The 26852-nt window shown below is 38.9% G+C and overlaps 1 protein-coding gene across 1 annotated transcript in view; it reads left to right on the forward strand.

The window, feature by feature from the left end:
* CPNE8 (copine 8) overlaps positions 1 to 26852 on the forward strand; it is a 426365-nt gene that overhangs the window by 372109 nt on the left and 27404 nt on the right. The window contains exons 15-16 of the mRNA XM_007943187.2: positions 4964 to 5145; positions 17055 to 17182. Of these exons, the coding sequence (XP_007941378.1) occupies positions 4964 to 5145; positions 17055 to 17182 (310 nt within the window). The remainder of the gene's footprint in view (positions 1 to 4963; positions 5146 to 17054; positions 17183 to 26852) is intronic.

A 26852-nucleotide genomic window follows, 5' to 3' on the forward strand; every position in this document is an offset into this window, starting at 1 on the left:
GTGCTTACCTTGCTCCCGAAGACCTGGTCCCTCTCGGTAGGTTAACAAGGGAACGTGTTCAGTGCAGATCAGTGAGTAAGCACAAGCCCGCCTTGTTTCAGTACCTATGCTTAAACATTGCTGGTAGGAGTGTAAAATCTTGAACCCACTTTTGGAAAACAATTCAGCAGTTTCTATAACTGTTAAAAATAGAGTTACCATAGGACCCAGCAATTCCACTCCTAGGTATATTTAAATAGATAAATAACCAAACTCACTACCATTGAGTCACTTTCTACTGACAGTGATCCCCATTGGGTTTCCAAGGCTATAAATCTTTACAGAAGCAGGCTGCCTTATCTTTCTTCTGTGGAGCAGCTGATGGGTTTGAACCATCAAACTTTTCATTAGCAGCTGGATCCCTTAACCACTGTACCACCAGAGCTCCTTCTAGGTATATTGTACCTAAGAAAAATGAAAATATATATCTGCAGAAAAATTTTTACCTGAATGTTTATAATAGAATTATTCATAATAGCAAAATAACCCCAATGTCCATTAACTGATGAATTGATAAATTATTATATAATCAAACATGGAATAATATTTGACCAAAATAGGAGTAAGGTATTAATACATGCCACAACATGTTGAACTTTGAGATTATTATACTAAGTCAAAAAACCTAGTCCCAAAAGCCCACATACTATTTGAAGAATCTTGGTTGCACAGTGGTTAAGCACTTGGCTACTAACTGAAAGGTCAGCAGTTCACACTCACCAGCTACTCTGTGGGCAGTCAGCTTCCATAAAGATTACAACCTTGGAAATCCTAGGAGATGGTTCTACCCTATTTTATAGGATCATTGTAAGCAAGAATTGACCTGACAGTAACAGGTTTGGTTTTGGTATTTATATGAAATATTCAGAATAGGAAAATCTCTAGAAGCAGAAAGCAGATTAGTGGTCACTTAGGGTAGGGTAAATGGAGTTAAGAGTGCAAATAGCTAATGGGTATGATGTTTCATTTTGAGGTGATCAACATGTTCTAAAATTCATTGTAGTAATGGTTGCACAGATCTGTGTATATACTAAAAACCATTGAATTGTATACATTTTAAATGAGGAATTTGTATGGTATATAAATTACATCTCAATAAAGCAGTCAGAATAATTTATTGATGTAAGATCTTCTTCCAAAAGCATCTCTAACACAAAATCAGATATGAGTCTGATTTTAGTTTTTTCAAGTTGCCTCCCCAGTATAACTCATGAAACACAGCTGTTGTTCCAATATTTACTTTAATTTGTCTGAGTAAATTTGAATTTATCACTTATTATACCATATATATTTACACAAAGTTCATGGACTAGCACAGGGTGATTTATCAAGTCACTTTTGACTAATTAAATTGGGAGTTTATATTTTGTGAAATCACAACAAAGCATAAAGATGTAACAACTTTCTAGAAGACAATTTCTTTTCCTCTTGCCAGATGGGTTGGGAAAGAATGGTGTGTCTGATTGCCTAGATTCATATTCTGATATTATCAGTTATTAATTTGTAATTTGCAGCAAGTTATTTAAACTCTCTAAATATCAACCTCTTATTTTTTTAAAATGGATGTAAGTACCTATGTGTTAGGTTTGTTGAGAAGTTGAAATGAAATACCCAGTAAAGTATTCAATACAGATTAGATACCATGCTATTATTATAATTAGTATTGTTATTGTTATTGTTGTTGTTATTTGCCGTCGAATCGGCCCTGACTCATAGCGACCCCTCCTTGGGTTTCCGAGGCAGTATCACTACGGAAGTAGGATTGCCCAACCTTCCTTCCGAGGAGTGGATGGTGGATTTGAACCGCCAGCCTTCTGGTTAGCAGTCAAGTGCCTTAGGCACTATGCTACCAGAGTATTGTTATTAGTTGGGCCCAATGCTTTCAATCTACTACAAGTTCATTTTCCATAAGCATTATTGCAAAAGTACAAAGACAGCCCAGACATGGTCCCAGAACTCAAGGAACTGACAATCAATTTGGCAGTTTTTTTAATTGTCAAATTTTATGGTCCAGAGCATGTAAAGATAGGAGAGAAGAAACAAAGAGGGCTGAGATAGACAAGGAAGGCTATCTGGTAAACGGCATAAGAGGAGGAGAAGAAAATGAATTTCAGGACAGGGGAGCAACTTGAGAGACAGGCATGAGTAGGAAAGTGTTATTATTGGTACAGTAAAGAGACCAGCCACTCCTCAGAAGGAAGGTTGGGCAATCCTACATCTGTAGTGATACTGCCTCGGAAAACCCAAGGAGGGGTCGCTATGAGTCGGGCTGACTCCACGGCACATAACAACAACAACAACAAAGAGATTAGCATGGTTGAAGGTGCTGGAAAGAGATAGGCAACATCTTTGGATTAGCTGTATCTGGCCCTGCTATACATGATAGACTAAAGTTTTAGATACACAGGGATATTAATGCTTTTTTTATTTTGTTTGTTTGTTTTTGCTTTAATTTTACATTACAGTTTTCTTACTGAAATAGAATTAGTTTCTATATCAGCATCCTTAGGTGACAGCTCTTCTTATATTTGAGAGTTACGTTAAGTAAACATTTAGTCCAGTAATCATATTGCTTATTTGTATTTCCAGTGAGCTTTTGACCAAGTGGCAAAGTCCCTACTTTAGGAGGAAGACAAATTTTAAACATTTTGTCATGTGGAACCAGCCCTTGAATGCTGGTAACCCTTTGGAAATATAAGTGCATTTGAACAATAAATTATTTTTAGGCAAAAATGTTCTGTGTATAATTATATGTATTATAAACCAAGGGAGATCTCTCATTTATTTTTGTTTTCTCTGGATCTCAAGTCCTTATTATTATTTTCCTTATCAGAAAAGAACTATGCCCTGAGGCTTTCCTTCTTCAGGCAATGTTTTAATGTAGAATTGAGCTTGATGTGCTATTACAGGTCCCATTTAACCTTCCATTTTCACTTAAGAAACTAAATGGACTTTCAGGCTGCCTTTGTGCTGATAATTATAACAACTCAATGTAGATCTCAGTATTTTTGAGTGGTAGCATATGTGTCACTTTCTCTCTCAAATTCATCTCTATTCAAGTGCAATATCCTACACAATTTAAGCATATTGGAAATTCAGAACGTTGTGGATGACCCAAGCAATAATTACAAGAACAAAGAAAGAAAACAAACTCACTGCAGTGGAGTCGGATCCCACTCATAGTGACCCCTCCTTGGGTTTCCAAGGTGGTATCATTACGGAATAGATTGCCCAACCTTCTGTCTGGGGAGTAAATGGTGGGTTTGAACCACCAGCCTTCTGGTTAGCAGTCAGATGCCTTAGGCACTGTGCCACCAGAGCAATACTAACAGTAGTAGTAAAAACTTTCATTTGTATGGTGCTTTATTTGTAATCACTTTCATAACACGTAATCTCGTTTTGTCCTCCCAGTAGATATAATAGTAGGATTTATCACAGTCATTTATAGATTTTTGCCCTCCAATGGAAGAACTCAACTTTGGGCCTTCTGGCTCCTGAATGTTTAGTCAGTAACTCTAGATAATTTACAGGTCTAGATATTTAGACAGCTTGAATTTAAACATCTCTCTGGTCTCCTTTTTTAAAGTGGTAAATTAGGATATTCCTAAAATATTCTATTTTTGTGATACAACTTTAAGAAGGCCTTGTAATTATTGAATCCCATTGACTCAGTCGGGAATTCTGGTGGCGTAGTGCTTAAGGCATTTGACTGCTAAGCAGAAGGCTGGCAGTTCAAACCCACCACCCACTCCTTGGAAGGAAGATTGGGCAATGTACTTCTGTAGTGATACTGCCTCGGAAACCATAGACATAAGTATTTAAGCTAGACATATATTTTTTTTTTTTTTTTTTAAATAAAGATTACAATGAAATAAGATTGACAAAAATATTTTTTTCTAGAACTGAAACTCAGACATAGCCATAGCATTATGGCATTAATCTATGGGTGAATACATAGGTAAACAGGCTGAACGATCAGGTATGTCTAGGCAAAAGGGGATATACCTGTGACCATATATAAGTATGGCAGACAATATTTCTACATACATATTTACAGTGCTATAAGAATGTCCGTATATATAATAGAGAGGGGGCAAAGTTACGATAACTTCTTAGTTAACTAACCACCCTGAGGAAGTGAGCTATTGGGCCCATGGGCTCAGGACCATGGTTGTGGGGGACATGAAGCTCAACTGGCATAATATACCACACAAAAATGTTGTTCTACATCCTATTTTGGTGAGTAATGATTGGGGCCTTAAAAGCTTGCAAGCAGCCATCTAAGATGCAACAATTGGTCTCTCCAGAGCAAAGAAGAATGAAGAAAACCAAGGAAACATGGAAACAATTAGTCCAAGGGACTAGTGGGTCATGTGAACCTCATCCTACATGACCCTGAGACCAGAACTAGATGGTGCCTGGCTACCACTGTCAACTACTTGGAGAGGGATCAAAATAGGAGTTCCTGGTTAGAGTGAGAAAAAATGTGGAACAAAACTTGAAATCATAGAAAAGACCAGGCTTACTGGTCTGATCGAGACTGGTGAAACCCCTGAGACTATGGACCCTGGTCACCCTTCAGACCTGGAATTCAACTTACTCCTATGGCTTCCAGCCAAACAATAGACAAGTGTATAAGGTGAACATTTATACCATGTAGGTACGCTCCTTGGAACAATCATACATTTCCTATGGAGGAATGCATAGGAGAGAAAGACACAGGGAAAAGCTAACCATAGGGAGGAAGTGCAAAGAGAGCTGTTACATTATGGAGATTACAATCAATATTATGAAACAATGGGTATGATCTGTTGTATGGAAAATGAATTTGCTCTGTAAACTTTCACTCAAATCACAATTTAAAAAAATACAAAAATGTTCTTCAGCCTGTCACTTGTGTCTGAAATATTTTCTCTGTTATCAGGTAATCCTGCCCAGCCCACTTCTCTCCACTACATGAATCCTTACCAACTGAATGCCTATGGTATGGCACTGAAGGCCGTGGGAGAAATTGTTCAAGATTATGATAGTGATAAAATGTTTCCAGCTCTAGGTTTTGGTGCAAAATTGCCTCCAGATGGAAGGATATCTCATGAATTTGCTTTGGTAAGAATATATCAAAGATTTGACATTTTAAAAAAATTAATGTATTTCATCTTTTAATATTAGTTTGCTGCTTTTGCTTTAGTCATTCATGAAGGAAGCTCTTGTAATTTTATACTTTAATGGAATGAAAACACATACTCTATAGAAGTAAAATTAAGAGATATATTAAAAGTCCAGAAAAAGTCTGGACTAGGAAGTTATCTAGATTTACAGAATGAAGATGGTTGCTCAATCAGACGATGAGGAAGAAAAATTTTATTTTACAGTTGGAGCAGGAACTAGAAGTTACAAAATCATAATTGGCTGACAATCAGGAGAGACAAAGTTGGGATATGTAAAAGTGGGGATTTAACAGGGATAAGTGGATAACACACAAGTAAGATTATATGATTCGTTAAGGGTATATGCTCCACAGTATACTACAGGATGGTTACAAGACTATGGTAGGACAGGTTTTTCTGGTAACCTGCTATTTAATTGCTTTCTCAATCATGTAATTTCTGGGGGTCCATTTTAAAGATTAATCAATAATGCTGTGCATCAAGACCCTTCAGCATAAGCTATTACATCTTGCATCTGTTTGACCATAGTAGAAAAGATACTTTGGGGTAGATTATTTTGTACCTCTGTTATCTTGCACCTGCAAGGGCTCAGAAAAAAGAATGTGTCCTTTAGGGTATGTTGTTGTTATTGTTATATGCCATTGAGTCAGACCCAACTCATAGTGACCCCTCCTTGGATTTCTGAGGCAGTATCACTATGGAAGTAGATTGCCCAGCCTTCCTTCAAAGAGTGGATTGTAGGTTTGAACCTCCAGGTGTCTGGTTAGCAGTCAAATGCCTTAGACACTGTGCTACCAGACCTCCTCCTTTAGGGTATGTGGTTAGGTAAATAAACATCAAAATAAGAGGAACTGCTGTTAGAAAACACAACTACATGGATTCTAGACTCATATCAAGACTTTGTAATTGAGTTAGGGCTCCGCTTTCAAACTGGTCTATTTACATACAGCAAGTAGCTCTGATTTTAGACTCTCATGCAAGACTCAGCCCAATTTTGGTAAATGACTGACTTAAAAATGTATCCTTACTGGAAAGAAAGGCAGCTAAATAGATTAGCAATAAATCTACCTGAAGTTCATCTTGTTTATAAACAATAGGTCTTTCTGGTTATTGCTACATAGTAAACCTCCTTAGAATTTAGAAGCATAAACCAGCATGTTTTGTGGTTAGGAATTAGAGCAGGGTACAGTGAGAATGGCTTGTTTCTTCTTGGTAATGAACACACCTCACCTGGGTTGGCATAAATTACAAGAGATAACTGGAGAGTTCAACAGGGACATGTCTCAGGCTCCAGTTCCATTGTTAGTTGTCAACTGGATTCCTCACTTCTTACCATGTCATGTCTGCTTGGGCTAGAATGTGTTCTTTGTTCTTGTCAGGTGCCTGATCTAGGATGTCCAAAATATCTGGGTTGGGCTCCCTTTTTCTCTTGATATGGCCTGTGCATGTGGTTGAGTTTCATCACAGTATGGTTGGTCCCAGGTAGTTAGAGATTTTTCATGGCAGCCACTTTCCCTAGATTGTGTATTCCAAAAGGCTGGAGCAGAAGCTGCAAGGCTTTTTGTGGTCTAGCCTTGGAAGTCTCAGAATGTTACTTCTGTAACATTCTACTGGTGAAGCAAACCACTCAAGTCAGTCCAGGATTAAGGTAAAGGAATTAACCTTCACCTTTCATTGGGAGGATTATCAAAGAATGTGTGGCTATCTTTAATCCACCATGTTCTAAAATATTTCTTTTTAAATATAAACGGTCCATTATGACTAGAAAAAACATTTCTCTAGTTAATATTCAGTTTACATAGGTCTTTTCCAGTGTGATATGAATGCAGATATGCAATATGCTGCACTCCACCTTAAAAATAAACCCAACACTTAACTAGTTGCTTTTGAGTTGATTCTGACTCATGGAGACCCCATGTATGTCAGAGAAGTGTGCTCCATGGAGTTTTCAATGTCTTACTTTTGAGAAGTAGATCACTAAGCCTTTCTTATGAAGCATCTCTGGGACTCAAACCTCTAACCTTTTTAACAGCCAAGAATATTAACTGTTGTTTCTGCCCAGGGACTTAGTAAACCCCACACAGATAGTACTAATAGACCAAATCAGACCTATTCTTACTGTTTCTGTTTAAAGAATGTAAAATCTGTATAGGAATGGTTAACTATAATTATGTGAAAAAGTTTAGTTATTCCTAATAGAAGTGCCTCCCTACCTTTCTCTACATATTGTAGAAGGTAGTTAAACTCTCTATACCCATTTTTTTTGTAGTTCTTTGTTGTTTTTAATTCATATTACGAAAACAATGTGTGATTATTATGGAGAAATTTATTTTTCAAGTTCTGCAAGCCAACTAGACAAATGTAAACACTAAACCAAAACAAAAAAAACAAACTGCCATCGAGTAGGATCTGACTCATAGGAACCCCTCCTTGGGTTTTCCGAGGCAGTATCTGGGCAGAAGTAGATTACCCAATCTTCCTTCTGAGGAGTAGCTGGTGGGTTTGAGCTGCCAGCTTTCTGGTTAGCAGTCAAATGCCTTAGTCACTATGACACCACAGATCCCCATTATTTTATGTAATTTTCATAAAATTCTTGTGTGGTAGATATATAGTAAGGAGCCCTAGTGGCACAGTGGTTAAGAGCTTGGGTGCTAATCAGAAAGTAAGAAGTTCCAAACCAGCCGCTATTTGGAAGAAAGATGGTGGCAGTCTGTTTCCATAAAGATTTACAGCCTTCAAAACTCTGCGTGGTAGTTCTGCTCTACCCTGTAGAGTAGCTATGAGTCAGAATCAACTTGAAGGCAATAGGTTTTATTTTTTAAGATTTATCAGGGCTGAAACATTGCACCATTCTACCAAGTGCCACTTATATTGAATACAATGAGAAGCATGCCTTTGGGAATTGTATAACTCAGCTCAGAGTCTTGGTGGTTAACCAGGGTTGCAAATGCTAGGACTGGAACCCAGATCAAATTTGTTCTAGAATCTGTGCTCTTGACCACTACTAAACCACATCTTATAAAAACAACTGAAATCCCACCTCTCAGAGAGAAGCTTTATTAAAATCATGATATAGATGATCTTCCAGAAGCTCTTGTATGATTAGATTTTATCTTCCTTAAATATATCTGGAGAGCAGTATTTTCACATTTTTATTCCAGTACTTGTTCATGCTTTTCTATTCTATCAACCACACAATTTTAGGAGAGATTGCTGGAGGGTTTAATTCTCCCTTCCATGAAGTAGCTCACATGCCCACTCCCAATAGCATATAAAAATGAATATCCATTGGGATTCTGTTGTGTCTTAGAGAATTAAAATCTCCTGGAAATTTATAAGGCCATGAAAATCATTCATGTGCTGCTAAGTCTTAAGTGCCTCAGGAAAAAGGTCATGTGCTATTTTAAAGCCTTAGAAAAGGAATAATTATGTTAAACCAAATGAAGTTTATTAATTTTTCTTCCATAACTTTCTCTTCACCCTTGTATATGATTTTTTTCCTTTCTCTCTCCCTTTAATTCTCTGCTTTTCTTACCCCACACTGAGTTTTTGTAACCACACCTATGCATGTATCTAATGAATCATTTTTTTATTATCTGCACCAATTCAGATTCATATGAGATAAAGATCATACTCTTTTACATCTATGAACAAAATACTCTCCTAAACTGATGAATCAAGAATGATGATATCGATGGTGCTAATGCCTCAACTATAATATTACCTTATGATTATATTACTTTGCTTTTTTTTTTTTTTAAAGTACTTTTGTTTTCCTGGATAAGCCAGACAGATAAGGGTTAAGTAGGTCTTCAAAGACATAGAATTTGACTTGATCTCTGCTAAGGTACTCTGTGATAACTAACTTTATTCTAAATTATTGTTCAAACCCACCATCTGCTCTGTGGGCAAAAGATGAGGAAGTCTCCTTCCATAAAGATTTATAGGCTTGGAAACCCAATGGGGATCTCTATGAGTCAGAATCAACTTAGTGGCAGTGAGTTTTAGATTTTTTATTTTTTTTTCGGTTTTATATACACATACATATCTCTCTCTCTCTCTCTCTCTCTCTGTATATATATATTAGAGCATCCCCTTACTCCCCAGGCAGAAACTCTCACAATTGTGTTTAAAGCCTATAATGGCTGAGATAAGAGCCAAACAAAAATACCAATTGTTGGCACAGGCCATCAATCCCACCGTGCCAGGATGCCCCGATGGGGGACCCTCCAACCCTCTGGGACTCTGCTGCCGATGTGATCAACAAGGCCACTGGGCTAGTGAATGCCCAAACCCCAAACCTCCCATGAGGCCCTGCCCCAAATACAAACAAAAGGGACATTGGGGTTTCGACTGCCCCCTGGTGTCCACCCACTGTAGGGTCGCCTCACCCTCCCCCCCGCGCTCCCTCAAACGACCTTATCAGTCTGGCAGCAGAAGACCTGTGAGGAGGCCCTGGCTTGTTTGGCCCAACGCGGGTCACCACCCATGAGCCCGGAGTAACCTTCACCATGGCAGGTAGGATGATCGCCTTTTTGATCGACACTGGTGCCAAGTTTTGTGCTTTACGAGAGTCCTGGGGATCCTCCTCCCTGTCTCAGACCTCTGTTGTTGGGGTAGAAGGTCAATCACTTTGCCCCCTACAAACTCCCCTCCTATCGTGTACAATTGGTAATTTTTCATTTTTACATTCCTTTTTGGTCCTCCCTTCCTGTCCTGTTCCCCTGCTGGGTTGAGACATTTTATTCAAAATTGGCACTTCATCCAATTTTCACTTCCGGATCCCTCCAGCACTCCGACATCCTCCCTCTGTCTTTTACTTTCACAGGCTGTCCAGTCCCAGCCCCCCTTCCCCCAATGGCCTATTGACCCTACCCTAGTTGACCCTAAAGTCTGGGACATTCACTCACCTTCGATAGCCAAGTGCTCCCCTGTTAAAATCCTTCTCAAAGACCCTTCCCAATTTCCGGCCCAAGCTCAGTATCCCTTGCCACACTCTAGTCTTTTGGGGTTACTGCCAATTGTTACAGACCTGTGCAACAAGGGCTTCCTACGACCAACTAACTCTCCTTTCCTAAACCCTCATGTACTGTCAAACTCTCTCTTCACCGATACCGCTTAGCATCCTCTGTCTGATCCTCATTATTGCACTTGACCTCATACTTGGGTTAGGCCTAGCTACCACAACTCCAAAGGACTAGACCACCTGACACTTACATTCCAGGCCCCCACTCTGTTTCCAGCGCAACATAACAAGCCCCCCATTGGGACATCTCTCACCTAAATTATGCAACTACACTATACAATTGCAGCCTCCAATGGATCACGCTTCTTACGTAGTTACCCAAAATGCCCCTTTTATTAAGCCAGTAAGATTTACAGGCCCTCCCCAGATCAGTAGTCAGGGACTTCTCAACAAAAATTCAGGATTCTGTAATGGCTGACATAGTCCATGTGTGACCAAGCATCCATGGACCCCTTGTAACATTCCCCAGCCTCTCCCGGGGGCGCAGAATAAAAACTTCTCTTTAACCCCTCCTCCTTTTCGTGGACCAGAAACCTCCAGCCACCACCATCCAACACTGGTGAGTTTCCCATTTTTGACTAGTTTCCCAATCCTGGGCACCTAGATCCCAAGTCCTGGTTCCACTTCCAGAGCCTCTGTCCACAAACTGTGAGCTCACGTCAGAGTCTCTTCCACTCCAAAGGCTGAGGTACCCTGGGGACGCCCTGGGTTCCCTGTCTTTCCACGGCATAGCCGTTCCAGACTGAAGACTACAGCAGAGATGCCCCCTGTTTTCTTCCAGTCTCCATTTCCAAGATTCTAGTGAAACGACTGGGACACTGGTCCTTTGACAGAATCTTCCCACTGGGACTTAAGAGATCATGGGTAACCAGAACTCCAAACCAGACCCAACTACTCCCCTGGTTTGTCTCTTACTCAATCTCCGCACCCTGGGGCTGGCTCAAGACTTACGTTCCAAATGCCTAATTTTCTATTGCAATACTCTTTGGCCCCAATAATAATTTTCGATGGCCTGAGCAAGGAACTTTTGATTTTAACATCCTCACTGATCTTAATAATTTCTGTCGCCACATAGGCAAATGGCCGGAGGTTCCCTACATCCAAACTTTCTTTTACCTGCGCTCCCGTGTCTCTCTCTCTCTCTCTCTCTCTCTCTCTTTCTCTGTTCTACTTGCAATACCATCCAAATTCTCCTAACACATGAAACATCTATCCAAACCCCCTCTAAAGACTCCTCGACCCCTCTCAATTTCCCTAGCCTAAAATCTTTGGGGTTAGAGTCCCCTTCAGCCTCTTCGGGGGTTTGAGTCCCCCCTTGGCTGAGTTAGGTAGGGTAGAAGGTTCAAGTCTCTCTAGCAGCTCTCTGGGGTTAGAGTCCCCTTCCGCCTCTTCAGGGGTTCGAGTCCACTTTGGCCAGATTAGGTAGGGTAGAGGGTTTGAGTCCCTCTAGCAGCTCTAGTAGAGAGTGCACATTCGGTTTTGTTGGGGTTGGTGTCTGTGTGACTGTTTAGTCTGTCTATGTAAATGATATATGTGAAGTTCTAAGACGAAAAGTCACAGGATTTGAATGGGCCTGAAGTTGCATTTCATGTGAGGTCAGATTGGCATAACAGTGTGGCTTAGCCCTCTGCTCCAGGGTTTATACGGAGATACCTTAGCCAAAGACCCACTGAAACCTTCGTAAGAAGGGCAGACAACCAGGCATCAGAGAGGTCCTCGGGACTTGTCTTTTGTTTTGTGTGCACCACTGTCACTATGGGAAGTACCCCCAGTAAATCTACTGTGTTAGAATACATGATCAAAAAATTTTCCAAAGGGATTTAAAGAAGATTATGGTGTTAGCCTCAGTCCATCTAGGTTAAGAATCTTTTATGAGACTCATCCACCAGAGCATCCAACTTCCTCTTTTTCTGACCACCTGAATCTCTTTCATCCCTTCTTTATACACCACTTCCTTATTCAGGACATGCACACCTCCTGTTAACCCCACTGCACCCTCTCCGCCACCCCCACCTTCCTCTTCACTAACATCTCTGGAAACTACTTCCCCAGAGTCCTTTTTTACCCTTCCCAGCGAGCAGCCACACCCATTCTCAACAAACCCCTTCTCTGTCCCTTATGTGGAATGGCTGACTTTGAAGGTGTTATCTGTGTCCATATTCCTTTCTCCCTCACCAACTTAGATTGAAAACGTCTGGGTTCCCTTTCTCACAATCCCACCATCTACATTAAGGAATTTTGTTACCTCTCTCAAACTTATGACTTAACTTGGCATGACATTTATGTAATTCTTTCTTCCACTTTAAATTCTGACAAAAGGGAATGTGTTCTTGGGGCTGCTCAGGAACATACCAATCTAACTCCTGTAACTGACTGTACCATGCCAGTAGGTCCAGAAGCTGTTCCTGAGCAGGACCTTGGACGGGAAAACCAACTAGACACCCAATCTGGGCAGAATGTCCGCACTCGCAGGGACAAAGTGCTCCAGTACCTCTTAGCGGGCCTATAGGCTATTTCACATAAAGCTGTTACTTCGATAAACTGCGGGAGATTACTCAACTCCCTTGCGGCGGTCACTCTTCAGAACAGGAGAGGATTAGACTTACTAACCGCAGAAAAGGGAGGTCTTTGCCTATTTCTGGCAGAAGAATGTTGTTTCTATATAAATCAGTCAGGTATAGTACAAGATGCAGCCAAAAGACTCATCGAGAGGGCAACTAATGTAGATCAACGTCTATCCACTAACAATGGTCCACCTTTTTCTTCCCTCTTTTTGGACTCCCTACCCTGGCTCCTACCATTCTTGGGCCCCCTAATCTCCATCATGTTGATTGCTATCATTGCCCCCTGTGTTCTCTGTTTCATTCAATCACGGGTCCAACAGATATCTATCCAAATTTCACAACAGACAGCAAACCAAATGATCTTTCAAGCCAAAGACCTGGAAGAGATTCCCTTGCACTCGTGGAGACCACCCAACTAATAAGATACCTTGGCCATCTAGGCTCCACTGTTTCCCAGTTCTCGCTTCCCTCCCCTAATCGTTGCAACCCAGCCTGTCTTACAGGTCCCAGAACACCAGACACCAAACATGTCCTGCCGACCCCTGGGAGTTGACACCCTTAGAAGCCGCTTCTTTGAGGACATCTACATACTACATATCACCAACCAGGCAAAACAACACAGCATCTCTGAAGTTGAAACATAATAAAACTGGTTTTGGCACTACAAGAGACAAATTATCTGTGGATAGACAGAAGGCCCTGCTTCCAAAGATGCTACGCCCCTCACCAGCAGGAAGCAGCTCCGGAAGATTGACCTTCACCCCTTTTCCCACAAAAGCAGGCTCTTCTTCTTTCTTTCTTTTTAAAAACCAAAGAGGGGGGATTGTTAGAGATATGCCACGCCATCTTGCGTGGCTCTTCCGGGTTCTTCTTCATTCCCTGCTGCCCTGCTCAAGGTCATAACCCAGTTAAAGGAAGTCGAGACTGAGCTTCCTGCAAGGCGCGAATTTTAAAAGGCAACATAGCTTCTGATAGGTTAATACCCCTTCCCCCAGCTCTGATGTACAACCTCCTTAACCCAGGTCTATATAAGACCACCCTCTCCCCTGCTCGCTCTCTTCTTCTTCTTTCTCTTCCTCTTCTTCCTCTCTCCTCTTCTTCCTCTTTCTTTCTTCTTCTCTTCTTCTTCTCCTCTTCTTCCTCTTCTTCTTCTTCTGTCCTTCCTCGGTGCAGGCACCCTTTTGCCTCTTTAAATAAAATCTCCTGTTGGGTACCCTGGTGTGTGGCATGGTCATTGAGTGCCGACGGAGCTCTAACATATATAGGTATATGTGTATGTATATATGTATGTGTAGGTGTATATATATATATATATATATGTATTTATATATGTGTATGTGTGTGTGTGTGTATACCAAACCAAACAACCATTTATCTATTTATCTTACTAAATTCAAATAATCTTACAGAAAAGGAAGGCCATTTAAAAAAGATAAAAATTCTTAGTGACTGAGTCCTGGCTAGTACAAACGCTGAAACAGCTTTGCTCAATCAAAAGAGTCTCTAGGAAATCCCAGCCTGTCATGTGGGATGCACATAAGAGTAGATACTGTGAGAGAAGAAAAAGATATAGAAAAGGAAAGGGAGAGTTACTTCATATTACCACTTTAGCACTTTTGGTGGTAGGAAAAAAATGAGTCATTGCTGTCCTTTCATTTTGATTCTGAAGAAAATGTAATAGTGTGGGGTTGTAGAAGAGGTATTACTGATGGGCAGGTGGCCAGTATCCCTTTAAAAAAAGGCTTCTGCATTGATCACTAGAGAAATATTACACCTGTCCAGATGTTTCTTCTACTAAATAGGTAAAAGCACTAGCATACTTTTCATGTATTTTACTATTTATAGAAATCCTTGCATTTTAATATTTATGTGTATGTCTTTTCTTTCATCTAGATTCTAAAAATTTAATAACCAGTTGTTTTTAACACTGTTTTATGCATGAAATAGAAGCACAATAGATACTTGTTTATTGAGAATATTTTCAAAGCAATCACTGATGAGCAACAAATATTTTAAAGCGTAGAACAGCAGCTCTTAAGATCTTCTCTTCCGCATTTTGTCAGTCTGTTAGCCCTGCTAAATAGGTCTGTAAAGTCTGTAGGTAGCAACATAGTCTATAGGCTTCGTGGACTGAACTGAGCCTAAATTTCTAACACAGTCCCTCAGGGAAACAGAGAAGAATGGGTTACTGTCCAAGTACCTCCCCCTCTCACTTATGTCTGCATGGTGGGATTATTGCTCGTTTTGAATTGTGTTATGCTTTCCTGTGTTTTCTTCAAATTGACATTCACTGTTTTGTAAATAGAAAAGATCATTAATTTAGGAACTATTTTAGAAGTCATCCATCATCCTCTTCATTAATCAACAACAAAATGGTATGAACTTTTTTCAAAAACATTCTGTGAACTCATTCTAATTTACTTTTACAAACAAAAATTGGTTCCCTGAATCATAACTTCTAGTAATGAGTTTTTAAATGGACTTAAAAATTATTTTTGTAACTAATTAAACTTTATCATTAGGTGGTCAATCTAATTGTGATAGCTTTAAAATATTTAAAATAATTCTCATACAATGCAGACATATATTAAAAATAATATATAATTTTAAGTAATAAAGTATTCTTAGCATCCAAGGCATATGAGGAAATCATAAAGCAATTTAATGTAGTAGTAGCACTAATTGAGGAAATGGTTTAAACATTCCATAGTGATGAATAGGACATCAATGATTATCTTTTTACAACCAAAGAGAAGAAACAGTGACCTTGTGATTTCAATTTCAGAGGAATAGAAAAAATATATAGTTTTATAGAAATAGAAATCTTTAGTCAAAATGTTAAAACATCCATCAGAAAGCAGCTCAGAACAATCTTGGTTTATAATTGTTCCCTAAGGCAAGTATATAATATACTTTTATATGTCCAAAATGGGTAATGCATTTTAATTTTAATTAGCTTCATACCTTGTCAGGGGAAAAGAACACCATAAAATCTTATTTAAGGTGAGGTGAAGTAGGTCAGCTCAGATTAACATCAAAACCAACCATTAACTGCTTCCTGCTTAACATTAAACTTTCCTTTTATATTTTAATTTCAGTCAATTCATATAACCAATTTTATGGCATAAAGAAGTCTTTTTTATTACATTTAGAAATTTACATGAGGATTAAGTAATAAAAAATTGAAGAAAAGAATATTAAATGGAAAAAGTGGGTATAAATCTCTCTCTTAAATGACAAAATTTCCTTAATTGGTAATATCTGTCTCAGTTTCTTAAGCTTTCAAAAAAAAACAAAAACCAAACTCATTGCCATCGAGTTGATTCTAACTCAGTTTCTGAAATGGTCAATCTTTATGGAAGTAGGTAGCCCATCTTCCTTGCATGAGCAGCTGGTGTGTTTGAACCACCAACTTTCTCGTTAGCAGGCAAATGCCTTAGGCACTGCACCACTAGAGCTCCTTTTAAGCTCTCCAGCTTTTCAACATTTTAGGATTTCATAAAAGCATGGAACAGTGGTAAAAGAGTCTGGTTTCTGCCTGGATTCAATCCAGACTGCCTGGACACAAATAATTGGCTTTCCCATTTACATTGAATGACCTTGGACACAGTATCAAAGCTCTCAGTGCCTGAGTTTCCTCATCTATGTGTTGTTAGGTGCCCTTGAGTCAGTTCTGACCCATAGAGACACTATGCATGCTGTATGAAACGCTTCCCTGTTCTGTGTCATCCTCACCATTATCACTGTGTTTGAGCCCATTGTTGCAGCCACTTTGTAAATCCATCTCATTGAGGTTCTTCCTCTTTTTCACTAGTCCTCTACTTTACCAAGCATGGTCTCCTTCTCCGGAGATTCTTCCCTCCTAATAACATGTCCAAAGTCCATGAGATGAAGTCCTAACCATCCTCACTCCTAGGGAGCATTGTTTCAAGACTAATGTGTTGATTCTTCTGGCAGTCTTCTGGCACTATTAATTACTGAATGTTATGATATTCATCTTCTCTTATGATCATTTTAAATTTTCTTCTTTTTTGAAGAGTATGTATTTTAACAATAGTACATTACATCATATATAATCTATTGTAGTTAAGTAACATTGCAATCTATTGTTGACCACTTAATTTATTATTTTTCTGTTACAGATATAAGTAACTTGCAAAAAAATTGTTATGAGGGTTAAAATGTATTATTCTATTCTTTGTTTCAATCCATTTTCACAGACACTGTTAATTTATCTTTTCTTATAACTTTCTACAGAATGGGAACCCTCAAAACCCCTACTGTGATGGCATAGAGGGGGTCATGGAGGCTTATTATAGGAGTCTGAAATCTGTACAACTGTATGGACCAACCAACTTTGCTCCTGTAATTAACCATGTAGCAAGGTAAGTAGAGAATAGACAAGATCATTATCTAGTAGACTGGATTACAGTGTACTCATAACACTGTTAGCATGATGCCACAGATCAACATTGTTTTCTTCTACGTTGCCTCTGAGAAAGTGAGGGAAAAGATATACAGTAGAAAAAGTCTCTATTAAGTTATCATGATAGTTCATTAAGAACTTTCTCTCAAAAATCTCAAATGAAGGGTCATACATTCTATAGTCTCACAGATGTAATAAGAAACTGAATTCCATTAAGATGACTATTTGAAGCCTTTCAGTGATATATAGGACACAGTATTCTATCCTCCCTGAAATTAATATAGTAACTAATTTTATAAAATTCCCAGAGCTCTACCTGTATATAGTACACATAGTATTGAGATAGAATATAATTGCTTGTGCATTTTCTGGAGAGAATGTTAAAATGTAAAAAATCTATACACGCTTACTATCTTTTTCATCAGTTTATAAATGATTTATATATCACTTTTTAAACCTCTAAAGAATTTGTCTCTAATAAATTGCAAATCCTATGAAACTCTGCCTCATTTTGAGATAATAAAAAACATGTAAGTCTTTTGTCCTTATGAATATGTAGGCACTACTTGAAATGCAAGCTGGTTTAAGAAGAGGACGTGGAACTAGGGATATCATTGCTGATGTCAGATGGATCTTGGCTGAAAGCAAAGAATACCAGAAAGATATTTAGTTGTGTTTATTGATTCTGCAAAAGCATTTCACTGTGTGGGTCATTATAGATAACATTATAAAGAATGGGAATTCCAGGACACTTAATTCTACCCATGAGGATCCTGTACATAGACCAGGAGGCTGTCATTCAAACAGAACAAAGGGATACTGCATGGTTTTAAATCAGGAAAGGTGTGTGTCAGGGTTATATCCTTTCACCATACCTATTCAATCTATGCTCTGAGCAAATAATCTGAGAAGCTGGACTATATGAAGAATGCAGCATCAGGATTGGAGGAAGACTCATTAACAACCTGTGCTAGGCAGACGACACAACCTTGCTTGCTGAAAGTGAAGATGACTGGAAGCACTTACTGATGTAGATTAAAATCTACAGTCTGCAGTGTGTATTATACCTCAACATAAAGAAAATGAAAATCCTCACAGCTGGATCAGTTAGCAGCATTACAATAAATGGAGAAAAGATTGAAATTGTCAAAGATTTCATATTACTTGGTTCTACAATCAACATCAATGGAAGCAGCAGTCAAGACATCAGACAATGTATTGCACTGGGCAAATGTGGTGCAAAGGACCTCTTTAAAGTAATGAAGAGCAAAGATGTGTCTTTGAAGACTAAGTTGCACCTAACCCAAACCATGGTATTTTCAGTTGCCTCACATGCATGTGAAAGCTGGACAGTGAATAAGGAAAACCAAAGAAGAGTGGATGCTTTTGAGTTGTGCTGTTGGAGAAGAATACAGAAAAGTACCATGGACTGTCAAAAGAATGAACAAATCTGTGCTGGAAGAAGTACAGCTGGAATGCTTCTTGGAAGTGAGAATGGCCAGACTTTATCTCACCTACTTTGGTCACGCTGTCAAAAGGGACCATTCCCTGAGAAGGATATCATGCTTGGTAAAGTGGAGGGTCAGTGATAAAGAGGAAGACCTTCAGTGAGGTGGATTGACACAGTGGCTACAATGATGGGCTCAGGTATATATCAAGGATTGTGAGCCTGGCTCAAAGAGCTCTGGTGGCATTGTGGATAAGGCATTTGGCTGCTAACCAGAAGGTCAGTGTTTCAAACCCACCAGCTGCTCTATGGAAGGAAGATAGGGCTATCTATTTCTATAAAGAGTTACAGGCTCAGAAACCCAGCAGGGGTCTCTCTGAGTTGGTTTTGACTCAGTGGCTGTGACTTTGATTTGGCAGCTCTGGTGACAGGATGCCTAAGGCATTTGACTGCTAACCAGGAGGCTGGCGGTTCAAACCCACCAGCCACTCCTCAGAAGGCAGACTGGGCAGTCTACTTCTGTAGAGACACTGCCTCAGAAACCCAAGGAGGGGTCACTATGAGTTGGAACCGACTCAATAGCAATGAGTTTGGGTTTACTTTGGTGAGGCTGGAGCAGGACTGGGCAGTTTTGTTCTGTTGTACATAGGTTTGCTGTGAGTCAGAGCTGACTCAATGGCACCTAACAAGAAGAACATCGAAAAACTGCTGTGTTAGAGTTATAACTTGAAGAAATCACTCGTTTCATAGCCTCTTTCACTCATTACTAGATGTACTTTATCTGGTGTGCCTTACAGATCTCAGAGCTATGTTTTCTGAGTTAGTATGCTCATTATTCATTCCAGACCTGTAGCTTATATCCATTCATTTTTATAGCTTATTCTCACTTTGTCACTGTGTGTGTGTGTATTTTGAATACAGAGCCTTCTTTCATTCTCATTAGTATATCAGTGTGGAAAAGCAATGTGAAATCCTAGTTCTGTTTGAAGATTCTAGGGTTTTACCACTAGACATCACCAGCAACTTAAATGTGCTCTACTTTCCATTATCTGGGACATGGGCAAGATGCTAAAATACCCCTACACTCAGAGATGACCCCTGTGAAACTCCCCTGTGGAACTCCTCCTTATGTTGACAGTGATGCATTAATGACCATTGTGACTGTGACCCTTTAACTCAAATTTTTCAGGCATTTCCATCCACAATGCATACTAATGTGAATTTTTGCATCTCAACCTTTCCCACACACAGACATACTCACACAGCTAAAAAAAAAAAAAAAAAAAAAAAAAAAGTTTTTCATGAACTAATACTTATATTTTCTCTTTATGTTGGTCTTGACCCACTAAACTGATTTTACAATCCACTAATTTGAAAAACACAATCTATTTTCCTATACTATTTAAGTAGTATTACTATATTTTCCTATTATTTTGATGACTATCAAAGAAGTGGAATCAATAATCATGTTAATGTAAGATATATAAGGTTAGCTCTCTCTCTAACTGCCCTACCAATCACCCTTTTTCCAAAAGGCTGAGCACTCTACTTATTATAATCATTCTTATCCATGTTTATTTATCTTTGTATATTTTGCCCTAATACATCTCAACTATAACAGTTGAACTTATGAAACATCTAGATGCATTTCTGCATTCAATTTATAAACACAGATTCCACATTATTCAATTGCTATTTTAAAAGTTTTGCCAAGCATTTTCTAAGTTTTCAAATATAGGGATAATTGTCAGTGAAAGCTTTCAATCTCTTTGAAAATAAGACACAATTAATTAATTCTGCTGTATTTTAAAGTAAAGAAAATAAGAAAAACCATAAGAAATGACTTTTTAAGAATTATCTTTTCCTTATATAATAATATATATACACACACACACACACATATATATATATTACATAACATATATTATACATATGTATATTGTTCTGGTTACTTAGTGCCGCTCTGACAAGTACCACAAATTAGAGGCTTTAACAAACAAAAGTTTATTCTCTTACAGTTTGGAGGCTTTAAGTCCAAGTTCAAAGTGCCAGGCTCTAGGGGCTGGGTGAAAGCCTCTCAACCTGGGGCTTCAGCTCTGCCTCCTGCTCCTGGCCCACTGAAGCTAGAGGTTTTTCTTCACTCAGACAGCTGGTGGCTGCTGAAGCTGACGAGCCCAAGGTTGACAAGTAAAAAGGGACAGTCCCGATGTTACCAAACCACACAGCAGGCCATTAATTTAAGTCCATTGTAAGTCCCAAGATTGGCAGAGCATGGCAGGCTGCTGAACAACGACATGGCTACATGCAGGGTCTAATGTGACATAAGCTAGAGACCATTCCCAAAGCTGCTGCTTGTATATGGGGAGCAGACCACATACCCAAAGCAGCTACTCAGCTGCTTGTGATAGATCCCACCATGGAGTTGATTGTCAGTCTCATCATGGGGAATAACTACCACCAGCTGCCCAGCCACGTTGACACACAAACATAACCACCACATGTGTATGTGTGTGTGTGCGTGTATTTCATTCAACTTTTACTATGGATCTATATAAGAAACACTTTGTCTCTTTTATTTTTGGGGGTTATGTTTAATTTTATTTTCAAGCTTTTATTGAGACAATATCTGCCTGATCTAAAATTATCATCCCCAAAATTTATCAATTAAAAGGCAAGCTACTACTTGATTTTATATCAAGCAAAGTATCATAATTATAGTTTGTGTGACCTCTTTATTTAAAACTGTTTCTCTGTGTTTTTCACTCTTACATACATTTCTGTAGTACTTAGCACCATGTTCCCATACAGCTGGTAGGCACTCAACAAATATCTAATAAATCAATTCTGTATATGTTAAGGTAGTTGACATTAAAAATTATTTTTACCAAAGCTAAAAGCAAACATATATCTATACATTTTCACTTTGCTTAAATTTTCTTTCTTAAAAACTGTGTTTTCTATATTAGTAAGTCCTTAGTTATTTATGCTGGTGGTTGAAACCAACCAGCCACTCCTTGGAAGGAAGATTGGGTAATCTACTTCTGTAGTGATACCACCTTGGAAACCCAAGGAGGGGTTGCTGTGAGTTTGTTGTTTTTTTTTTTGGTAGCTGTTTATAATGGGTTTCTATGAGCATTGTGATGAATGCTTCTTCTTTTCAAGGATAATGATGTTATGCACATGCTTATTTTTAGAACTGAAAGCTATGTAATCAGACTGTTGACTTTGGGGATAATATTAATGAAATGAAAATATTGTGAAATAGTGAAGACTCAAAGCATTAAATATATAAATATTTATGGTTTTATGTACTGTTTGAGGTGTTCCAACCCCCTGCTCTAGTTTCCTGCTTTCCCAGTCTTTCTTTCACAGAGCTGTCAGGGACAGCATTTTGAACAATGTGAAAATCCTACTAAAAATCTTTTGATGCTTGGCATTCAGGAACTTCCAATATCCAGCTACAACCACCATCCCACCTCATTTCCCTCTATGTTGTTCCAAACACACTGCATTTCAGTAACATAGATTCACTTCTTCTGATTTATGATTTCATTCTGTATATATCTCTCTTAAGGAGCCCTGGTGGCAAAGTGGTTAAACACTTGGCTAGTAACCATAAGATTGGTTGTTTGAACTTACCAGCCACTCCAGTGACAAAGATGTGGCAGTCTGTCTGTAAAGATTACAGCTTTGTGAGTTCCGGTAAGAGCAGAATAGGCAGACAATCTACACAGACCTCTTCAACAAAGAGTAGAGGAACCAATTAACACAGATACAGAAAATAATCCTGCAGGCCTGAGCTTTGAAAGGAAGGATACAGAAGTGGACTAAACTCCAACTAGTAGAAGAACCTGCATGAAAACACCAAGAAAGGAGACATACGGAGCTGCAGACTGTCAGCGATCCTGATGGCATGGACAGCTTGGATACTGCCAAGTGGTGTTAAGACCTAAGAATTAACCTAAAAATTGCCTCTATAGCCAGGGACTGCACGGAGGACTGCACTGGTGGCTGGTGAATAAAATGTGAAGCAGCCAAGAAGGAGATGGGCTGAGCTGTGGACTTTTTGCTGTCCGAAGGGTGTAGCCATTTTGAATGTTTACAAGCAGTTCAGCCTTTTGGATATTTAAAGTGATAGTATTCTCTTAGATTCCAGGGACCTAAGAACAGGCTCCACTTGCCAGGGACCACAAGGACATACTGGACACCGAAGACTGAAGAGGTGTGATATTATTATTCTTATACCCCACACCTTCTTGGTGAACAGAGGTGCGGCCATCCCTCACTCCCACCCACCTTCTAGGTAAGAAGGAATTCCATCCCAGTCTGTGTGCTCTGACAGAGTCTCGATGCCTACCCAGATTTTTTTTTTCAGTTTGTTTGTTTTAAAATTATTATTATTACTTTATTCTTCATCCTTTTTATTGTTATTCTTTCTTCTTTCCTTCCCAGATTCTAGTTTTTGGCTTTTTCTTTCTTTTTTCCTGGTCCCCATTCTTTTTTCTTTCTTGTGGTTCTCCCTATTCTTTTTATTCTTTTTAAATTTTTCCCACTTTTTCTTCATTATTCTCCCACTCTACCTCTTTTCTTTTATTCCCTTCTCCCCAGATATTGTGGGAGTCCTCCCTCCACTTTTTTGTATTCATGTTTCTTTTGGCTTTTTAAAGTATTTTACTTTTTTGATGGTTTTTGATTATTGTTTTTGTCTAACTGACTGTAAGACAGCAATCGGCCCCATACGACACAACCACACATGTACCTCCTGCGGCTTCACTTATTGAGTGAGAGCCACCACTTCCTTCTGCACCAACTGACCAACAATACACACCGCCAAGAAGAGCCTGACTCACCCTTAACTGCTCTTCACAAACAGTTAACAGAGATTGGTGAAACCACTCTCATTCTCTGTCACACTCACCAGGAGACAGGTGGTAAGTGCATAAGTGCTGCCGAACTAGCAAATAGAGGAACATAGTACCCTGCTTACTCAGATACATTTAAAAAAAATGAAAATCTTGGGCAAATCCCTCCAGCATAATCACCAATTCACCAATTAAATATAAATACTACAAAGTCACAACATCTTGAAGAATTATATTTAGATACCTTCAAAGGATTAATAGATCAAGGAAAACACTGACAAAATAGAGAAAAACACAGATAAAACCCTAAAACAAGTTCAAAAGACAATACAAGAACAAAATGACAAAATAAATGAATAATTAGAAATGATTCAAAACCTACAGATAGAAATCCAGAAGATTAATATGAAATTTGCAGAAATAGATAACATACTGAAAGGACAGAGGAGTAGAATTGAATCAATGGAAGACAGAATTAATGAAATTGAAGAAAATACCTAAATACTTCTCTGTAAAGGGACCAAGCAGAAAAAAGATCAAAACAAAATAAGAAAGCCTAAGATTCATATGGGATACCATCAAAAGGAATAACTTACATGTAATTGGAATTCCAGAACAGGAAGAGAGAAATAAAACCATAAAGAAAATTGTCCAAGATTTGTTGGAAGAGAACTTCTCTGATATGATGAAAGATGAGAATATATCCATTCAGGAAGTTCAGTGAACACCAAACAGGATAGACCCCAAAAGAAAATCACCAAGGCATATCACCATTAAACTCATCAAATCCAAAGACAAAGAATCCTGTAAGCACAATGGGAAAAACAAAAAGTTACACAAAGGGCAACCAATAAGACTTAGCTCTGATTTCTCAGCAAGAAGGTAATGGGATGGTATATATAAAACCCTGAAAAAGAAAACTTTCAACTAAGAATTATATACCCAGCAAAATTGTCCCTCAAATATGGTGGTGAAATTAGGAGATTTCAGACAAACAGAAATTAAGGGAATTTGTTAAAACCAGTCCAAACTTATAAGATATACTAAAGAGGGTCCTTTGAACAGAGAACCTATAATAGCAAACAACAACCGACCATTCATACACATGATGACATAACCCAGAAACCAACTCAGTTCTGGAAGTACCCAAAGTAAAATAAGTTTACAAGATTATAAACAGGGAACCGGAGACATCAATTGGCAAATGAAGACAGCTACCAACCAAAAAGAGGGAAAAAATAGTGTAGTTACAGAACTTTTAAATGGTGAGGAGGTCAGGAAAGTTGTAAGATAGAATGGCCTATTCTAAACTCAGGGAAGAAATTATAAATTACAGGATAACCTCAAAGAAAAATAATAAATCTTCACATCACAATAAAAAAGAAGAGAAGCACAAATATTTGTTGTTGTTATGTGCCATCAAGTCTTCTCTGACTAATAATGACCTTATATATAACAGAACAAAACATTGTCCAGTCCTGTGACAGCCTCGCAATACCTGAGCCCATCACTGCAGCCACTGTGTCAGTCAATCTTGTTGAGGGCCTTCCCCTTTTTCTTTCACCCTCCACTTTACCAAGCATGATATACTTCTCCAGAGAATATTCCCTTCTGACAACATGACCAAAGTAGGTGAGACAAAGTCAGGCCACTGTTACTTCCAAGGAGCATTCTGGCTGCACTTCTTCCAGTACAGATTTGTTCATTCTTTTAGCAGTTCACAGTACTTACAGCATTCCTCACCAACACCACAACTCAAAAGCATCAACTCTTCTTCAGTCTTCCTTATTCATTGTCCAGCATATAAGGCAATTGAAAATACCGTGGCTTGGGTTGGTCACATCTTAGTCTTCAAGGAGATATCTTTGCTCTTCAGCACTTGAAAGAGGTCTTTTGCAACAGATTTACCCAATACAATATGTCTTCTGATGTCCTGACTGCTGCTTCAATTGGTGTTGATTGTAGAACCAAGTACTATGAAATCTTTGACAAATTCAATCTTTTCTTCATTTATGATGCTCCTGCTTATTGGTCCAGTTTTGAGGGTTTTTGATTTCTTTATATTGAGGTGTAATCCATACTGAACAGTGTAGTCTTTAATCTTCATCAGTTAGTGCTCCAAGTCATCCTCACTTTCAGCAAGCAAAGTTGTGTTGTCTTCAATGTCTGAGGTGGTTAATGAGCCTTCCTCCCATCCTGATGCCTCATTCTTCTTCATGTAGTCTGACTTCTCGGATTACTTGCTCAGGATACAGACTGAATAAGTATTGTTAAAGGATACAACCCTGACACACTCCTTTCCTCATTTTAAACCATGCAGTATCCCCTTCTTCTGTTTGAATGACAAACTCCTGGTCTATTACAGGTTCCTCATGAGCACAATCAAGTGTTCTGGAATTCCCACTCTGGTACGCTAGTGCCTAAGGCATTTGACTGCTAACCAGAAGGCTGGTGGGTTTGAACCACTACTCGGAAGGAAGATTGGGCGATCTACTTCTGTAGTGATACCACCTTGGAAACCCAAGGAGGGGTCTCTATGAGTCAGATCTGACTCGAGGGCAGTGAGTTTGGTTTGGTTTGGTCTCAATGTTATCCATAATTTGTTATGATCCACACAAGGAAATGCCTTTGCATAGTCAATAAAACACCAGTAAACCATCTCTCTGGTATTCTTTGCTTTCAGCCAAGATCCATATCTGACATCAGTTCCACATTCCCTTCTGATTTCAGGTTGCATTTCTGGAAGTTCTCTGTCAGTATACTGCTGCAAACATTTTTGAATTATCTTCAGTAAGACTTTACTTGTGTGTGATATCAATGATATTGTTCAATAATTTCTACATTGTGTAGGATCACCTTTCTTTGGAATGGATATAAATATGAATCTTTTCCAGTCAGTTGGCCAGGTAGCTGTCTTCCAAATCTCTTGGCATAGCCGATGAGTGCCTCCAGCACACCTTCCATTTGTTGAAACATCTCTGTGGCCATTCCATCAATTCCCAGAGCCTTATTTTTCACCAATTCCTTCAGTGCAGCTTTGACTTCTTCTTTCTATACCATCAGTTCTTGATCATATAACACTTCCTGAAATGGATGATCATCTACCAATTCTTTCTGATACAGTGACTCTCTGTATTCCATCCATCTTCTTTTGATGTTTCCTGCATCATTCAACATATTGCCCATGTTGTTGTTGTTGTTAACAACAGTCAGCTCCTGGCCTTGTTTTGGCTGAAGATATTGGGCTTCTCCATTGCCTCCTTCCACAGATGTAGTCGATCTTATTCTTCTAGCAATGTACACATGTATAGCCACCGTTT

The sequence above is a fragment of the Orycteropus afer genome, unplaced genomic scaffold (assembly GCF_000298275.1).
Source record: "Orycteropus afer afer isolate SDZICR_OR568_19922 unplaced genomic scaffold, OryAfe1.0 scaffold00100, whole genome shotgun sequence".
Lineage (NCBI taxonomy): Eukaryota > Metazoa > Chordata > Mammalia > Tubulidentata > Orycteropodidae > Orycteropus > Orycteropus afer.